General features: G+C 38.8%; 1 protein-coding gene across 1 annotated transcript; it reads right to left on the bottom strand.

Annotated features, from left to right (window-relative positions):
- Positions 1 to 13,613: 13,613 nt before the first annotated feature.
- LOC142850210 (olfactory receptor 7A17-like) lies at positions 13,614 to 14,540 on the bottom strand. Its single transcript, XM_075973518.1, has one exon. The coding sequence runs from the start codon at positions 14,538 to 14,540 to the stop codon at positions 13,614 to 13,616; it is 927 nt and encodes a 308-aa protein (XP_075829633.1).
- Between the last annotated feature and the right edge of the window lie 6,009 nt (positions 14,541 to 20,549).

Genomic DNA, 20,549 nt, shown 5'->3' on the forward strand with positions numbered 1-20,549 from the left:
AGCTTTTTGGGTCTGGGTTACCTCACTCAGGATACTATTTTCTATTTCCATCCATTTGCATGCAAAATTTGAGAAGTCATTGTTTTTTACCGCTGAGTAGTACTCTAATGTGTATATATTCCACACTTTCTTCATCCATTCTTCCATTGAAGGGCATCTAGGTTGTTTCCAGGTTCTGGCTATTAGAAATAATGCTGCTATGAACATAATTGAACAAATGCCCTTGTCAGATGATCGGGCATCTCTTGGGTATATTCCCAAGAGTGGTATTGCTGGGTCCAGGGGTAGGTTGATCCCGAATTTCCTGAGAAACCGAAACACTGCTTTCCAAAGTGGTTGCACAAGTTTGCATTCCCACCAGCAATGGATGAGGGAACCCCTTCCTCCACAACCTCTCCAGCAGAGGCTATCATTGGTGTTTTTGATTTTAGCCAATCTGACAGGTGTAAGATGATATCTCAAAGTTGTTTTGATTTGCATTTCCCTGATCGCTAAGGAGGTTGAGCATGACCTTAAGTGTCTTTTGGCCATTTGAAGTTCTTCTGTTGAGAATTCTCTGTTCAGATCAGTGCCCCATTTTTTAATTGGGTTAATTAGCATTTTAAAGTCTAGTTTCTTGAGTTCTTTATATATTTTGGAGATCAGACCTTTGTCTGTTGCGGGGTTGGTGAAGATCTTCTCCCAGTCAGTGGGTTGCCTTTTTGTCTTAGTGACAGTGTCCTTTGCTTTACAGAAGCTTCTCAGTTTCAGTAGGTCCCATTTATTCAATGTTGCCCTTAATGTCTGTGCTGCTGGGGTTATACCAAGGAAGCGATCGCCTGTGCCCATCTGTTGTAGGGTACCTCCCAATTTCTCTTCTATCAGGTTCAGTGTGTTTGGACTGATATTGAGGTCTTTGATCCATTTGGACTTGAGTTTTGTGCATGGTGATAGATATGGGTCAATTTTCATTCTTCTACAGGTTGACATCCAGTTGTGCCAGCACCATTTGTTGAAGATGCTTTCTTTCTTCCATTGTATACTTTTAGCTCCTTTATTGAAAATGAGGTGTTCATAGGTTTGTGGGTTAAAGTCTGGGTCTTCTATACGATTCCATTGGTCGACTTCTCTGTTTTTATACCAATACCAAGCTGTTTTCAATACTGTAGCTCTGTAGTAGAGTTTGAAGTCAGGGATGGTAATGCCTCCAGAAGTTCCTTTATTATATAAGACTGTTTTGGCTATCCTGGGTTTTTTGTTTTTCCATATAAAGTTGATTATTGTCCTCTCAAGATCTGTGAAGAATTTTGATGGGATCTTGATGGGGATTGCATTGAATCTATAAATTGCCTTTGGTAGAATTGCCATTTTTATTATGTTGATCCTCCCAATCCAAGAGCAAGGGAGATCCTTCCACTTTCTGGTATCCTTCTCAATTTCTTTCTTCAATTCCTTAAAGTTCTTGTCAAATAGATCTTTCACTTCCTTGGTTAGGTTTACCCCAAGATATTTTATGCTATTTGTGGCTATCGTGAAAGGTGATGCTTCTCTGATTTCCCTCTCTGCTTCCATATCCTTTGTGTATAGGAGGGCGACTGATTTTTTGGAGTTGATCTTGTATCCTGCCACAATACTAAAGGTGTTTATCAGCTTTAGGAGTTCTTTGGTGGAGTTTTTGGGGTCGCTTATGTACACTGTCATATCATCTGCAAATAATGAAAGTTTCACCTCTTCCTTCCCAATTCGAATCCCCTTGATCCCCTTATGTTGTCTTATTGTTATTGCTAAAACTTCAAGCACTATATTGAAGAGGTATGGAGAGAGTGGACAGCCTTGCCGTATTCCTGATTTTAGTGGGATGGCTTTGAGTTTCTCTCCGTTTAGTTTGATGTTAGCTGTCGGTTTGCTGTAAAATGATTTTATTATATTTAGGTATGACCCTTGTATCCCTAATCTCTCCAAGACTTTTATCATAAAGGGGTGTTGAATTTTGTCAAAAGCTTTTTCAGCATCTAATGAAATGATCATATGATTTTTTCTTTCAGTTTATTTATATGATAGATTACATTGATAGATTTCATATGTTGAACCAGCCCTGCATCTCTGGGATGAAGCCTACTTGATCATAATGGATAATTTTTCTAATGTGTTCTTGGATATGGTTTGCCAGTATTTTGTTGAGGATTTTTGCGTCGATGTTCATGAGTAAGATTGGCCTGTAATTCTCTTTCTTGGTTGAGGGGGGTTTGTGCTCTCTTCCGGGACAATCCGCCCCTGGATGGCACACACTCACCCGTCCAGATGGGATTCCTCAGCAACTAAACAGGGCCGCCCAGAAGCCCAATGATCCGGGGACAAAAGGATGAACAGAGCAGGGAGGGTCGGTATCCAGAAGAGCACAGGAGAGCCTGGCTCAGGAGCTGAAGGTGCCCGGGCTCCCTTACAGGGGAGCCTGAGGCCTGCCCGCCCTCTGGGTGGGTAGCCTTAGTGTCAGCCATTCTTATTCAAACCGCCACACTCCACTTCCTGGCCCCCATAGCCTTGTAACCCTATCATATTGTAAAATGCATTTAGTTCAACATCAACAGTCCTCATAGCTTTTCAGAGTCATAATACTATTTATAAGTCAAAAGTTTTGGTTCTATAACAGATCAGAATTAGGGTTAGGATTAGGTTTGGATTACTGTTAGTCCTCTATTATAACATCTAAATGTTCCAATGTGAAAACCGGATGCTCTTATATCACAATGTTTTATATATCGCACAGATCACTATACATAAACATATAAATAACCTCCATCACAATACTCAAATATAATGTAACAGTGCTTCATTCTGCTATTACAATTGCTTTCTTTCTCAATACAATGCCCTATTTTCTTTCTATAATATTCCACGTGCCAAAAAAAGTGATTCAACAATAACATTTCAATGATGAATTGTTGTATTGGGCCTTGTGATTTCAGAACACTCCATTGTCTTTTAATGATGCTGAATTTTGCCATGAAAGTGCTCAAATGAGTGGTTGCAATGACGCTTTGTGCCAGTGCCACTGTACATTTCAGCGTAAAGTTTGTCATCTCCACAGTACTCCATGAGCTATCTCAAGTGCATTAAGTCAGTAGAACAGTGCACTGGATAACCACACGCTCCATTGTGTCACCACAGTGCTATTCTGTGTATGAAAGTGCTCCATGGTGTCACTACAATACTTAATTATGAAAACCAGACTCTTTTGGGGCCCTCATAGTGATGCATTATGCCATCACGATAGGTTAAGCCAACACAATATTTTATAGTGGTCTATGACATCATAATTTTGAATTTTGACATTCTAATGTGGCTTTAGGACAACAAAGATCCCCTATGCCATCACTATGCTGGATTACGTCATTATGGTACTGAATGTTGACGTCACAATTTCTAGTTCATTGTCACAGTGCTCCAATTTGCAATGACATTTTGAAAATGTGACAGCACAAGGCTACCTAATGCCACTGTTAAAGGATTTGTTGTTGGAAGCTACTCATTTGTTCCCAGCCACCCAGAACCAAAATAACCACGTAGAAACTGTATTATTTAAAATACTGCTTGGCCAATAGCTGAAACATATTTTTACCTAGGTCTTATATCCTAAACTAACCCATCTCCATTAACTTGTACATCACCATGAGGTTGTTGCCTACCAGCAAAATTTGGCAGGCTCCAGCGGATTAGTCTGTCTCCTGTGGTGGCTATATGGCTTCTCTTTGACTCTGTCTACTCTCTCTATATATCTTTATCAGCATTGCTATATTCTGTTAAGCCATTTGCTGAAAGCAATTTCTTTATTAACCAATGGTATACAGAGTGGAATCCCATATCACCTTCCCTTTTCTGTGTAATAAAACAAAAGATTTTAATTTTAACATAGTAAAATTACATAAAACAAAACAGGTATCAAGCAAGAATTACAGTTAGAATATATCTGCTTTATCTTTTATCATAACTAAGGAAAACTGTAACTATAACTAACTATTCTTCATCTCCCTCAAAGACCACATAAGAATATATTACCAAAGTTAACAGAAAGTGCATTGTAAGCAACTTCCAAAACTCTATAGCGTTGACAGAGACATATCACTGCCTGGACAGAAACTCATGGTTCTTCTATAACATTGGGACACCCAGTCTTCAGCCTACAGTCCCGTAGTGTCCAGCAGACTTTTCCATTAAGCAGAAAATCCAAAGAGATTTTTTCTGCCTTGTAATGGCAAAGTCCATCAGTTGCTTTCTTCTGCGTCCTATAGAATGTCTGGCAGACAGTTTGATGAAGCACAAACCCTGAAGGACTGACTCACCTTTGGGCAGCTTCAGCAGTCATGTTTGTTGGGTTCTTCATGAATACCATCAAACAGTTCAGGAAAGAGCATTTTTTTTTTGCACAAATGTCTAGCAAACTCCACGAGGAGCCTCTTTGATGCCCATATCCTCTTGAAGTAATTGGTGATGCCTGGAGCAAATATGTCTCGCGTGACATTAGACTAGCCTAGTTCACAGGAGATTGGGAGCTACCCAGACTTCAGTGGGATTTCCTCTATGGTATGCTCTTGTTTTCTCACTAGGGAGATGTGACCCTGAAGGGCATTTTCATGGCCCAGTGGGAAACTGTGATAAAAATACATTATAACATCACAATTTAACATTGTATCTTATATTGTGCACAACAAAGGACTGTGTGCACAATATAACATTGCAAAATCAAAATTCAGCATTATGTTAGCACAAATGATTATTATAATGTCAATTTTCAGCAATAAAGTTATAATGCAACACTATGATGCCATACAAGAATATTATTGTATTACAGTAGTTTAATAACAAAATCCTACATTTTAATAGGACAATGAAACACTATCCTTTTAAATTGTTTTATGTGTCATCATAATGTTCCCTTATGACATCACAACTCTTAATTTCTAATTATGACATGACAGTCCACTATGATAATTTAATGAAGTAGAGTTGTGTTAATTCAATGATCTGCCATGTCATCACAATGCTTCATTACAATTTGCCTTATGACATTATGATGCTACATTATGTAATTACAATGCTGTACTGTGATATTACATTCTCCATGGTAGTATCACAATGGTCAATTATGACATCATAGTTCTTTCTTACACTATCATAATTTTCTATTGCTCCATCACAGTATTTAACTCAACCTCATAATACATGCTTGTGCAATCACTATATGAATTATGACATTCCAGTGTAACATTGTAACATCTGAATATATCGTTGCGGTATCATAATAGTACATTTTTTTCATCAAAACTGCAAAAGACCTTCACAGTTTTTATTGTGACATCAAAATACTCCATTAAGTAACCACAATATAACAATTCTACATCACAAGCCCCATTGTAAAATCACAACACAGTATTATGAATCCACCAATTTTGCCTTATCACAGTGCACTTTTGCCATTGTGAAGCCACTTTGTCCCATTTGACATTAAGACACACTATTGTACCCCCACAACCTGCAAAATATTCCATTGTCCAACGTCAATATCCCAGTATGACATCACAGTGCTACATTAAAACAAATCAATATTTAACTCTAGGTATCACAATGATTCACTGTGGTATAATTCTCCATTGAAACACTACAAAGTCTCACTATAGATCATAAAACTCATTGCAGCTTCACAATTCCCCACCATGACATGATATGCTCTAATCTGACATCACAATGCCACAATATAACATGATAATGCATGTTATTATATCAGTGCTCAATGTGATATAACAGTCTTCATTATGACATCACCACAGTGATCTATTATGGTATCCAGTTGTCGTGGTACCATTACAATGTTACATTTTGACATTACAATTCCCCTTTGACCGTGTTCCATTCTAACTTCTCAGTGTTAAATATGGTATCATGATGCTTATAATGCTGCACTTTTGTACCACAATGTCATATCTTTATATCAGAACACTTTATTGTGACCTTACAGAGTACCATTTCTCCATTACAATGATGACATTTTACATTACAGTGTTGGATTTTTGACATCATAACCATATATTGTACTATCACACGATGGATTCTGGTGAAGGACGCTTAAGAAAAATCCCACACTAGTTCAGAATTGAGAAATAGATGGTTAATTATTTAGGGTTAGACTCACAAATCCTAATCCTCTGCTGGAATGGAGATCATAAACTGAAATCCACATGCGGAACAGAGAGGCCAGAAAAGAGGCGACACGCATGCTCTACACGGGCTTATATAGTATAAGAGGCCACGCCCCGAGGGTGGGTAACTACTAGCTGTAAGACTTCCTACAGCATTATGGTATCATAATGTCCCATTGCAGCTACACTGAATGATGATACCACAGTATTTCCTTTTTATGACAATGCTAAATATGACACCATATTGCTCTGTTGTAACATCACAATGATTCTGGTGCCATGATAATGATGAATTTTGACATTATAACCGTCATTGTACTCTCAGAATCCTGATTTCAGAAAGCTTCTTTGTGACATTAAAGTCCTGACATAATATTCAAGTGTGCTGTCACATGTCACAGCAGTGAATTGTGTCACCATAGTGCTTTATTTTGCCTTCAAAATGTTAAATTTTGATCTTGCAATTCTCCTTTTGACAACACGTTCTGGCAGTATCATACTCTATTGTTATGTTATATTACTGAAACATGATGCAGTCCTACACTCTGGTGTCACAATACTTCATTATTTCTCCTGGTGTTAAGTTTTGCCTTCACAATACTCAGATTATCGAGCGAACCAAGGGAAAAATCTCATTCTCTTTTCATTATGGATAGACCATCAGGAATGAAAGTTTTATAAAGAGGATGAGGGTTAGACTTGAAGGAAACTAAATATGTTTGGTTAAACATTAGGTCTTAAAGTTTGCACCATAAAAGCCAGTTTTAATAAGGAAATAATCACTGTTTATTTTCTTTCTTTTGGATCTTTCTGTAGCCATGGGTATTACGAGGTGCTGCACTTAAAATTGGGGTAGAATTACAAATTGGATAATAAGGGTTCCAGCATTGCTCTTCTATTTTATTGACTTAAGGTTCACTTTAGAGTTCACATTGATCCATTCCCTGTGTCTCCCCACAGTAGTTCTGCTGCAGCTGCAGGACCCTGAATCCCATAGGAGATGCTCTGGGAAAGATGGTCTTTTTTCCTGCCATTCCCTCAGCACCAGCTAAAGTAGACTTTGTTGAAGTAACTTGTCCTGGCATGATCCATCCATGGTTATCACCAACAAGCCACATCTTAATTTCCTAAGGCTTGCCTCCCTGTGTACTGAGTCATCTGAGTCACAAAAAGGACTGAAAGATAATCTTTGCTATATGCAGAAAGATCAAACTCTATTGATCCCAGTTATCTTCACTTTACAGAAAAGCACTGCACATGTGAGAATTTTAAAATTCAAGAATAAAATAGAAATAGTGAAGAACGTGAAACAGAAATGAAGCTGTAAATAAAACATTAGTCAAATAAAAAACTCAGTGATTCCATTGGTCTTTTTCTTGCTGAGTAGTACTCCATTGTGTAAATATGTCACATTTTCTTTATCCATTTCTTCAGTTGCAGGACACCTAGGTTGTTTACGGTTTCTGGCTGTTATGAATAAAGCTGCTTTGAACACAGCTGAGCAGATGTCCTTGTGGAATGCGTTTTAATCCTTTAGGTGTATGTGCAAGAGTGGTATTGCTGGGTCTTGAGTTAGACTGATTCCCAATTTTCTAAGGAACCACCACAGTGATTTCCAAAGTGACTGTACAGGTTTGCACTCCCACCAGCAATAAAGGAGTATTTTCCTTACTCTTCATCCTTTCCAGCATAAACTATCCTTGGCATGTAAATGAAAGGAACTAGAAAAAAAGCATCCTGAATGAGGTAACCCAGACCCAGATAGACAAACATGGTATGTACTCACTCATAAGTGGATATTAGACATAAAGCAAAGGATAAGCAGCCTATAGTCCATGATCCCAGAGAAGTTAAGTAACAAGGAGAAATGTAAGAGAGACATACATGAATCCCCCTGGAAATAGGAAACAGACAAGATCTTTTGAAAAAATTGGGAGTATGAGATGAGGAGGAATGTTGGAAGAGGAGGAGGAAGAGATAAGGGGAGAGAGGAAGAGAACATGAGGGAATGGGATGCTCAAGAAGGGGGAAAGACAGAGAGAGAGAGAGCAAGGAAAAGATATCTTGCTTGAGGGAGCCTTCAAAGGGATAGTGGGAAACATGGCACTAGGGATATTCTCAGGAATCCACAAGGATGATGCCGCAAAAGACTCTAAGAAACCCTAAACTGGCCTTCCTCTGTAATCAGATTTATGACAACTTAACTGTCATAATAGAACCTTCATCCAGAAACTGATGGAAACAGTTACAGAGATCTACAGCAAATCACTGGGCTGAGCTACCAGAGACCAGCTCAAGAGAGGGAGAAGAGATAATAAGAGCAAAGGGGTCAAGACTGTGATGGTGATATCCATGGGAACATCTGACCTGAGCTAGTGAGAGCTCACTGATTCTGGACTGATAGCAGGGGAACCTGCATATGACCAAACTGCCCACTAAATGTGGGGGACAGTTGTGAGTCTTGAGCAACATGTGTGGGACCACTAGCAATGATTTATCCCTAGTGCTAGAATTAGCATCTTGGAGCACATTGTCTTTGGAGGGATACCTTGCTCAGCCTAGATACGGAGGTAGTGGCTGGGGCTTGGTTTTGCCTCAAAGTGAAGTGTTAAGCTTTGTTGGCAACCTATGGTAAGCTTTAGCCTTTCTGGGGAGTGGAGGGTGAGTAGGGGGAGAAGGGTTGGATGAGCAAGGGAGGAAGTGGGAATGGAGATAGCTATGTAAAATGAGAAAATATTATTTTTAAAAAGTTCCCAATAAAAAATGCCAAAAAAAAACCAACCTCAGTGAAAAGCCTCACCAACAGATTGGGCCACAAGGAAGACAGAGTATCAATACTTGAAGACAAAATAGAGGAACTGGATCCCTCACACCCACAAGGAAAATAAAAAAATTAACATATGAACAGACCATGCAGCATCTTTAAAGCTTCAAATCTATAAATGATGGGAATAAGAAGAAGAATTTCCTATCAAAGTCTGGGAAAATATTTCCCTTTTTAATTAAAATATATTTATATCACTTTCCCCTTTTCATTTTCTCTTTCTACCTTTCCATGCCCTTTTTTCACAACCCCTCCCATGCTCTCAAATAGATAGCCTCTTTTGTCTTTGATTTCTGTGTGTGTGCGTGTGTCGTGTGTGTGTGTGTGTGTGTGTGTGTGTGTGTGTGTGTGTGTGTGGCCTTCACTCTCTCTCACATACACATAAGCATCTAGACTTGTCCTCTTGCATTCATGTCCAAAATCCCAGGGTTACAGTGTTGTGTCACTATGGCAACTTTGTAATGAGAATTTACATTGCCAAGTCTATGCCAAGGGACTATAATTTTGATCCTTACAAACACCTCATGAAGTATGGCCTTCATCCCCTGTCTTATAGGTGAGGAATAGTGTCTCAGAAAGGGAAGACACTTGGGAAGGATCACACTGCTGGTAAGTAATAAAAATGGAATTAGGATAAAAACAATTTATTTTAGTTTTGAGGCAGTGTCTTAGTCTGTGGATCTGAATGCCCTTGAAATTGTGACTGTCCTGCTTCAGCCATAAAAGTGTGGAAATCACAGGTATGAGCCACGATGACTGATTCAATATAAATAACTTGCTAGTATCCTATTTATAGTTGAGAATCCTAATGTTCTGTGATACATGGACTCCCTGTGTGTTATCCCTCTCACAAAGTAGTTACATGACCTGCAACCTTACATCCAACCTCATGTCAATCTCCAGTCACTTCATGATGACACATGTTAACTTCCAAGCTTAACATGTCGCTCTGTCCTATCAAGGTAGAAGTGAGAGGAGCACAGCACTAATGTCACAGGTTGCCCCCCTCTCTCTCAGCTCTTGTGTGCAGACCTAGCATAAGGAGAAATGGTGAAGCTAAATTCTTTTTTGAGTCCCCGATGAGCTGATTCTGTGAAACCAAGCAGCTACTAAAATTCCAGGGCTGGAAGAAGCAGAAGTTACACACATTTTTCCATGAAGCTGGCCTGCACTCAACAGGAGAGGCAGGGAAGCCTGGGGGAACAAAGTGAGCACTGGGGCCAGGAGCACTTCTAGGCAAAAGTCCAGATGGCAATCTGCCTGACCTTTAATCAATGCTTCCTGATCTAGGCTTTATATCTCTGCTTTCCTGTCTGTAGACTACACCAGCTCTTTTCTGTAACTGCTGCTTGATCTCTGGATGGTATAAATCCATCCATTTCTACTGCAACAGTAGTCTGTCTCCACATGTTTACCCATCCTTGGAGTGTCAGAATCAACCTATAGAATGTGGACCTTGACATATCTCTGCAGACACGAACAAACCCATGCCTGATTTCTCCATTCCACAGTTTCTCTGTTTAATCCATATGTTCCCAGAGAGTTGGTATTGAGACTTAGAGTTCATATTCAGCCTCTGGCTACCTACCCAGCTCATCTGGTTGGAAGCAGGATAATGCAGTCACGGAGACACAATTTAAAATCTATCTCCTCCAATTGACAAAAGATTCCTGCCACCAATTATGATGACCTAATTTTGCTTCCCTTTCTCTACTCACATGCTCGAAGGAGAGAACTGACCTCTCCAGTTGATCTCTGACCTCCATATGAGGACATGGGTCCCTAAACCACTATTAATATTTTAAAAGAAAAATCATGTGCTGTCCAGACCAAGGCTACATGATCTGAAGGAGAGAAGTCTGGGAGACTGATACTTCTCCTGCTTATTGGGAATAATCCTCTTGCTATTCCACATCCTGGGCTCTCCAGGAGACCCTAAGAGATATTGCTCTGTGTGCAACAAAATTGTTTCCTGAAGAGGCTGGGCCCAGGTGATCTGGATAAAAGTCAGGAGAATCTCCATTGTTTCTTCTCCACCAAGTTTCTGCCCTCAAGATTATTTATCTTCTAACAAATACTAGAGCCAATTAAAGTTTTTTCTCCAAACTAAGCCTTATTGAAATTTCAAATGTTGCTAATGAACAGCTTGCTGTATCTAGAAGATTGTCACTTTGCTTTAAATAGGAGAGGACTGCGTTCCTCTGAATATATAACCATAACACTCCCATCCATGGTCTCATGTGATTTTTCATATTTGGCATCGCATTCTATCTTGTTATTTTGCAAAAATTGCAGCTGAACATATAGGAATGAGAAATGAAAAAAGAAATTATTTACTCTGTTCCTTCAATGGCAACATTATGAAAAATTATGGTACAAATTCATATCTATAATATTAAATTTGGGAAGAAGGAAATGAAATCAGCAAAAAAAATTATTTGTACATGCTTATTGTGGCAATATTCACAGTAACTAAGGTAAGGGGGTCCACATAAGTGGTTATTTATTGGGTGAATGCATAAAAAATCCAAATATAATAATAATCTGTTTACCATTTAAATATCAATATTATTACTTTAAGTTATATCTATATTGCAAGCATGTGTGTGTACGAATGCAAACCCCACACACACACACACACAAACACATCTGCCTCTGAAAGGACATGGATTAGAAACCCCTTAGGTCATTTACTAGACATTATGTTATGGCCATCGACCATACATACAGGATCCTAGATATATGAACAAAATCAAATTACAAACAATTACATATACCAATATATTATTGTTTGCACTATTAGGAAAGATGAGGCACCATGGAATGATAAACAGACTACTGAAACACACTAGTCTCTGACTTCTCTACACTATAAAGTTATACATAGGATCACAAATGTAAAATAAAGTATCTCATCATAGCAGTAAAATTGATGACAACTTTGCTACACCTTAAAATTACTGAGTCTAGGAAGCAAAATAGGTAAATGCAGTTGCTGATAAAGTCAGATGACTTGAATCCAATCCTAGGAACCCATATAAAAGTGAGAGATGAGTGAGGTATCCCAGACCCAAAAAGATGAACATGGGATGTACTCACTCATAATTGGTTTCTAGCCATAAATAGGGGTCACGGAGTCTACAATAGGCGAATCTAAAGAAGCTAAGTAAGAAGGTGAACCCAAGGAAAAACATATAGTTATCCTCTTGGATAAGGGAAGTAGACAAATTTGCCGGGGAGAAAAGTGGGATGTAGGGGGTGGGGTGGGATGGGGGTAAGGGGAGATGGGGAGAGAAAACGTAGAAGGAAAGGAGGGGGACTTGGGGAAACAGGAGGATCGGGATAAAGGAAGGTTGGATAGGGGAGCACGGAACCCCATTTCTTAGTTAAAGGACCCACTTTAGGATGGGCAGGAGACTTGACCCTAGAGGGGCTCCCAGGTGCCCAAGCTGAGGCCCCCAGTTAGTTCCTTGGGCAGCTGAGGATAGGGAACCTGAAATGACCCTATCCTAGAGCAATACTGACGAATATCATGCATATCATCCTAGAACTTTCATCTGGCGATGGATGGAGATAGAGACAGAGACCCACACTGGAACACTGGATAGAGCTCCCAAGGTCCCAAGGAGGAGCAGAAGGAGGGAGAACATGAGCAAAGAAGTCGGGACCACGAGGGGTGCACCCACCCACTGAGACAGTGGAGCTGATCTACTGGGAGCTCACCAAGGCCAGCTGGACTGTTACCAAAAAAAGCATGGGATAAAACTGGACTCTCTGAACATGACGAACAATGAGGGCTGATGAGACGCCAAGAACAATGGCAAGCGGTTTTGATCCAACGCAATGTACTGGCTTGGTGGGAGCCTAGCCAGTTTGGATGTTCACCTTCCTAGATATGGACGGAGGGGGGAGGACCTAGGACTTACCACAGGGCAGGGAACCCTGACTGCTCTTTGGACTGGAGAGGGAGGGGGAGAAAAGTGGGGGGAAAGGGAGAGGGGTGGGAGGAGGGGGAGAAGAATGGGAGGGGGGAGGGAAATGGGAGGCTGGGAGGAGGTGGAAATTTGTTTTTTTTTTCTTTTCTTTATTCTCCTTTTATCAATAAAAAAAAGAAAGAAGAAAAAAAAGACAAAAAAAAGTGAGAGATGACAATTGACTCCACAAAAAAAATGTTCTATGACTTCCACATATTAGTCACAGCATGTGGGTCAGCATGTATGTATTACACAGTCACATAACCATGAATAATAAATAAAAATTTAAAAATTCTGAGTCTGACGCATGTCTCTTGCAAAGAAATTATTTCTAATCACATTGTTCTCTGTGATCAAAGGGGATTTCTCAGTATTTCTTGATCCCAAAATTGAAAAAAAAAATGTTGAGAAATTTGGAAAAGGACAAAAGGAAGAAAAATTAATATTATAGTGAGTGGAGATAGTGATAGTGTGAATTACGCGATTGATTTGTATAATAGAGAAGCTGAAATCAGAGAATGAGAACCTCCAGGGATGAAATAGAGGGAGCACATTCTACTTTGAAGATCCCACCAGAGATCTCTGAGCTGTGTGATCATGGACACGTAACCATGCTGAGCACCTCAGCAAAGGATTTTTCTATTACTTCCATCCCAACATGTTTCTCAGTGCTCTCTTTATATCTTTATTCCTAAGGCTGTAGATGAAGGGGTTCAGCATAGGGGTGACCACACTGTACATCACTGAGGCTCTTGCAGTTGACTGTGAGTTTTCCATTGAAGCAGAACTGAGGTAAACACCCAGGCCTGTGCAATAGAATAAAGAGACAACTGATAGGTGAGATGCACAGGTGGAAAATGCTTTGTACTTCCCTTGCAGTGATGTGATTGCGCGTATGGTTGAAACTATCTTAGAATAAGAGTAAAGGATGCCCATCAGGGGACAGCAAGCCCACAGCACAGCTGCAAAATAGATAACCACATCATTAGGAAGGGTGTCAGAGCAAGCGTGGTGTACTACTTGATTAAGTTCACAGAAAAAGTGTGGGATTTCCAGGTCTGCACAGAAGGACAATCGCAATGTCATTAAGCTTTGTGTTGTGGAATGAAGGATATTCATGATCCAGGATGCTAGGACCATCAGCACACAGAGTCGAGGGTTCATGATGACAGTATAATGCAGAGGGTGACAGATGGCCACATACCTGTCATAGGCCATCAAAGTCAGCAGAAAGATTTCCAACCCTGAAAAGAGTATAAAGAAATGCATCTGGGCAATGCAGTTCCTATACGTGATGACGTTACTTTGTGTGTGTATATTCACCAACATCTTTGGGACGGTTGTAGAAGTGAAGCAGACATCCACAAAAGAAAGGTTGGAGAGGAAGAAATACATGGGTGTATGCAGGTGGGGGCCTAAAATCGTTGCCAAGATGATGAGTAAGTTCCCAAACATGGTGATCAAGTACATTGTCAGGAACAGCACAAATAAAAAAGGCTGCAGTCTTAGATTCTTTGAAATTCCAAGAAGGAGAAAATGTGAAATTTGTGAGTCGTTCTTTGGCCCCATTCAGTTGATGTAACTAATGAGAAGAGAGAGGGAATGAAAATATGTGACACAGTTGTGAAAGCTCAGAGAACCCCTGCCCTGTATGTCCTGTAGCCGCGACTTGAATTCCCAGACTTTATATATGAATGGGATCTGTAAGAGTCCACAACCCTGTCATGACTGATGTAATATCCTCATATCACGCTCTACCTTTTCCTGGCTGAGTTTTGAATAGTCATGAATTTGCAGAACTATTTTCTGCATTTGGAGACTATAAATTAATTATAATCACGTTGCAGCCACATCTTAGGAAAGAAATGGTCTGTGCAGAATTCAAATGTCTTTAAAATCACATGAGGATGAAATAAACAAATAAATGCTTAAAGAGATAATGTAAGAAAGATGTAAGTTGGTGACAGAATGAAAGAAAACAAAGTTACGTAGGAAATGGTGTATAGGGATTGTTACTTTATACTGAGCGTGTTGGCGAGAAAAAGCAATAGACCAGTAAAAAGATACCCCTAGAAGATAGCAAGGTGCTTATGCCTGCAGGCGTATGTGCCTTGCAGAAGGAACAGCCAGTGAAATTATCTGAGGAAGGTGTTTGTTTTAATATATAAGTCTAACCTGAAGCAGAGTGACTAAGAGAGTGAACAAAAGATGATATTGAAGGAATAAGTGGCTTTATTGCTGTTGAAATAATCAAAACACCATGACATTTTTCTGTTCATATGTCTCTGCATTTTAATTTTAACTTGGTTGCAAAAATTCCTGTGTATTTTTTATCTTCCCAATGCCATGAAGAAATATCTGATGATGTCAGCTTAATGAAAGACTATTTGCTCATGGTTTGAGGGCACATTATGGGTGAGAAGGGAGGCAGACAAAAGCACAAGACGACTGGTCACAGAGCATCCACAGTCAGGGAGCAGACAGACATGAATACTGGTGCTCAATTTGTTCTCTTCATTTTTATGCAGGCTTCCCATGGGGTGGTGTCACCCACATTTAGGGAAAGCCTGTCCAGCTCAGTTACACAGTCTAGAAGTCCTCCTCACTTACAAGCCGAGGTGTTTGTTTTCTAGGTTATTCTATATCCTGTCAATAAGATTATCCACCACATTCTTGTAAGTTGAAAAGCATCTTTTTGCTATTGTCATAGATTAGTTTAATGGTCCAGCCTCTGTATCACGCTGTGGTCCATAAGGACCACATTAAAATCATGTCCTCCTTACCTATGCCACATGGTTAGAAATAAAATACGATAGGCAAGCCACTGGAAGCAAAATGTGTTTCTTGCAAGGAAATGGATAATATTGGGAAGTCCAAAATAGTAATGTAGTCCAAATTCCCTTGTGTGTGGCTCCTGGTCCATAACATATACATGTATATATGTAAACACCTGTAAGAGTAGGAATTGTTCGGCTTTTGGAAATGAGGATGATGGTAATATGTGAAGGGAGGCAAAGGACACATTTGTCTTCAAAGAGTTGAAGTTGACACTTCAAATTAAAAAGTATGCAATGTTTGTCATGGGGAAAGAGAGCAAGCATGAGAGACAAAGGCAGAGATGAGACAAACTAGATATTAGATGAGGGGAAGGGCAGCTGTAGGTTGCTACATGATCATGTGTTTCAGGAGACATTATAAGGAAGAAAAAGCTCTATTCCATCAGCACCCTAACTACAAGGATATATACTATAAGATAAAAAAGGTAACTTGTCAAAAATAAAGCACTTACAGTAGAGAAGTAAAAATATCTCTTGGAGTGATATAATGATACTTGAACTCTCATTTGAACAAAAAAAAAGTCAAGAATAAAACAAATGAAAACTAATAAGACAAAAATACCCAAACAAAACAAAACTAAACATCTCCCCCCAAAAAACAATGGAGGCTTAGAAAAATGTGAGGAAAATAGATTGCATAAAAAATTAATAAAAAAGAGTTGGGTGGTGGTGGTGCATGCCTTTAATCCCAGCACTTTGGAGGCAGAGGCAGGAGGATCTTGGTTTACAAGGCCTAGTTCCAGGTCAGGCAACAAAGCGACACAGAGAAACCCTGTCTTGAAAAAAACAAATAATAATAATAATAATGAATAAAATAAAATTTTGGAAAAGAAATATATAAATAACTATAGAATTTTGGAGGGTATATATTGAATATTAGAAGTGTGCTTTTTTTCTTACATTTTCTCTATAAATTTGATAAACTGGAATTGTATTATGTTGCACTTTCATTGGAGCATAGTAGTTATATGCTCTTATGGATTACAGTTTGAAGATATAATACATGCATACATATGATTATGATGATCAAAACAAGATAATGAGTATACTAATTATATCAACCACGTATTGTTAAATTAGACTAAGAATGCAATGTTCTTGAAGTATTTTAGAATACATTATGCATGATTTTTGTTGTTTGAGAATTTTACTTACGTATATAATTTGTTTTGGTCAAATCCACCTTCATTCTCTTCCCTCTGACTCTTTCTCTATGCCCACCCTCACTTCTCCCTCTAAACTTAATGCGCTCTTTTTGACCCATAAACTTCACTTAGTGCTGCAAGTGTGCGCATTGGTGTGTGACCATTTACTACATGATTGGCAGCCTTTCAAGACGGGGATCTCCAAACAACACTGACTCTCCCTCCTCTAACAGCCATCAATTGCAATTAGCTCTTCAGTAGGCGTGGGATTTTGTATGCTGGTTTGTGCCTGGCTTTGATCTTGTGTGGGTGTTTCACATGAAATTTTATTTACTATTTTTAACCTTTCTCTCTCAACTGGTCAAGAGAACATAAAAATGCATGTTCCTATGATGCCATTGCTGAACATTTTCCCAGTTTTATCTATTAACCTGTTAAACTCTTTCCTATTCTCTGATTTTATGCTTATATGATCAACCTTTTAGCGTCCATGGGGAACCCAATTAGGATTTCTCATTCTGTGGGGAACAAAACCACACAAACAGGCACAGAGCTAGTTATCAGTAACTATTGTTTTTATGCATAAGAACCCACAAGTCAGATCTCTGTTTTTCTTTTCCAATGTGAATACAGCTTATGTTGTTTGATCAAATCTGAAGGGTACAGTGTGGTCCTGCCTGTTGCTCCATCCAACATGCAAAGATACCTCCAGAACATATCCTATGAAACTATGTGGCTAATCCCTAGAGAATTGTGTGTACCTTTATTTATTCCATTGTGTTGTGACTCGGCCTCCTAAAGTGAGATCCACATGAGCAGTACTCCACCGCTTTGCTTACTTTGAATTTTCAATATGCTGTGTGATTATTTCTGCATTACATAAACTAAAAGGAAAGAAAAGAATTGTAGCATAGCAAAAGTGGAAAAGGAAAAAACTCAAAATTCAGTGAATTTTAAATAACAACAACAAAAAAGCAGGCTTAACCAAATTGAATGTGGCATCAGTAATTAGGTTAAAGACTATCCGTAATATTAATGATTAAATGCTACCAGTAGAGACTCCTGATTTATTTGGCAATGACCTATACATAAAAGAATATACTACACAATGTCCCTCTCACTGTGTGGCTCACATCAGAAGCTCAGGATATAATGACTTCAGGGTATATGTACATTTAACATATGACAATGCTGTATCTCGATGGAGTTAGAAAAACTTCAATGTTTGTGTAAAAATTGGCATCTGTGTCAATCTAACAGAAGAAAAGTAAAATTGGTCCTATAGTTCACATATAAAAACTCAGCAAATAGTGTTATCATTAAGAAATCAAACAATACATTAGAGGGGAACATAAGGAGATGTTTGTGGTAGATAAAGTCTTCTTGACTAATGTGAGGAAACTCATAAGTGAGAAGATAGAAAAGTTTGGGCAAAATAAGAGGACTACTCCAAAGGTATATAAACCATAACTGGAGATTACATTGAAGCTATGGCAATAGAAAACATCTAATATAATGAAAAACAACTTGAAGTGATTGTCCAACTCAAAATCCAGACATAACCTTCACTTTGTTCTACCATTCTCTGCGCGTATTAAATAATTTCTCTTCCACCTAATTAACCACATCATCTTTAAGACACATCCTAGTCATATAGAGCCACCTGAAGCGTCTCAACTCCTCTCCTAATTGGTCTTCTATTGCTATCAGTTCATCTTCAATGTAGACCCTGCCATGCTGAGTTCAGTGTCCAATTCCCCTTTCGATTTGCTGAATATACAGCTGACTTAATCAGATAAGCCAGCAAACAGCCACAGTCATCTGTCATCTTTAAGAGGCTCTGGATTGATTCTAAAGTGACTACATTGAAATATTTTTTCTTCCCTGTCTCAGGATTTTTCAAACCATACCAGTCATGTTTCCACACTAACCTTCATGGTTTAAAGATGGGAGGTATCGTGTGGAATTCTCAATTCTCCTGTAGATGGACGACTGTGGAGACAAAAGGTACAAAATAAGACGAGACAGGAAGGCAAGATCAAGCTTCATTCCCTGAGTAAATGTGATCCCAATGCAAACAGCCATGTTCTGAGCAGACAGTTACACCGACTGAGTAAAAATAGAAGGGATATATTTATATCTTTGGATGTCTGCTCATTAGATACATTTCACTAATTTTTTATGATTTCACATCTGAGAACAACATTTCCCAATGGGATTTTTCTATTCACAGACAATTTATTTTTCCTTGCAGATTATCTTTCACCATCTGCCTCCAAGTAAAGTTACCTCCTGACACCGTATCAACACTGTCAATGAAAATTTGCTCAAGAAGATCCACTTTTGACTGGATTTTATAGCTTTCACTCATGCTAAGGCCATAGACACCAATGTCACCATAATTTCAACTTCTTACCTCTTTTGCAAAGGGCTGATTTGTGATATCTTAATATAAAACACACTTAATATGATCCTTGATTTCAGGTACCTTTCAACAGAACACCTAATTTTAGAAAAATTCAATAACAGAAGGCATGTGTCTTCACATTATCCTGAGGGATGGGAACTTATAGGTTTTATAGACTGTTTTCTGTGGTCTGCACTGATATGGACTTTATTCTGTATAATAATCTGTATCTCTCATACATATCCATCATCTCAAAGTTTTTACTTATTATTCTTGTGAAAATTTAAAGTAGTTTATTTACTTATTTTGAAATCTATAGTAAATTTTACTAATTACCATTAATCTACTATGCTGCAGATAGATTTGTCTAGTTTCATTGGCAGTCTATGACCACACCCCAATGAACATGCCCCATCTCCTCTACCTATAGATGCCTCCCAGAACCTTGTTTGTACCCAATTTGTCCTGTAACGCCCAGCCTCCACCACTATTTTACTCTTTACTAATACAAATTCAACAATGATGATTTCTATATTTGACTAACAGCTTGTAATTAGTTTTCTATGCTTGACTTCTTTTCCTTAATGTCATCTAATGTTATCCACATTTCCCCATATGTAGGATTTTCATTGTCTCTTTAAATCCAAAAAGTATTCTACTATCTATACATACCAACTGTTCTGGTTTGCTTACTTTTGCAGTGATGAACACCTTTAACACCAGCAACTTTGGCAAGAATGGTTCATTTTATTTTATATTTCTGAATCACAGTCTGTCATAGTGAAATCAGGGCAGTAGGAACCTGGAAGCAAGAACTAAAGCAGAGACCACAGAGTAGTACCACTCACTGGATTTCTCCTCTTGCTTATTCAGCCTCATTCTGCTTTTCTCTACAACCAAGGACCACTTGCACAGTGGTGATGCCCCCACAGTGAGCTGGGCCTTCCCTCATTTATTATTAATCAATGTGCCCATCAGACATGTCTACAGGTCAATCTGGTGGAGGCATTTTCTCAGCTGATCAACAACTTTTGTCTTGGTTTCCAGTCCCCCATTTCACTCAGAAGTCTTGGTGTCTATGTTTTTGACAGTACCACACTGCTTTTAATACTATTGCTTTCCAATAATTTAAAATTCAGATATTTTGCTGTGTGTAGCTTTATATTTTAGATTCAAGATAATTTAGGTT

The sequence above is a fragment of the Microtus pennsylvanicus genome, chromosome 1 (genome assembly GCF_037038515.1).
Source record: "Microtus pennsylvanicus isolate mMicPen1 chromosome 1, mMicPen1.hap1, whole genome shotgun sequence".
NCBI lineage: Eukaryota > Metazoa > Chordata > Mammalia > Rodentia > Cricetidae > Microtus > Microtus pennsylvanicus.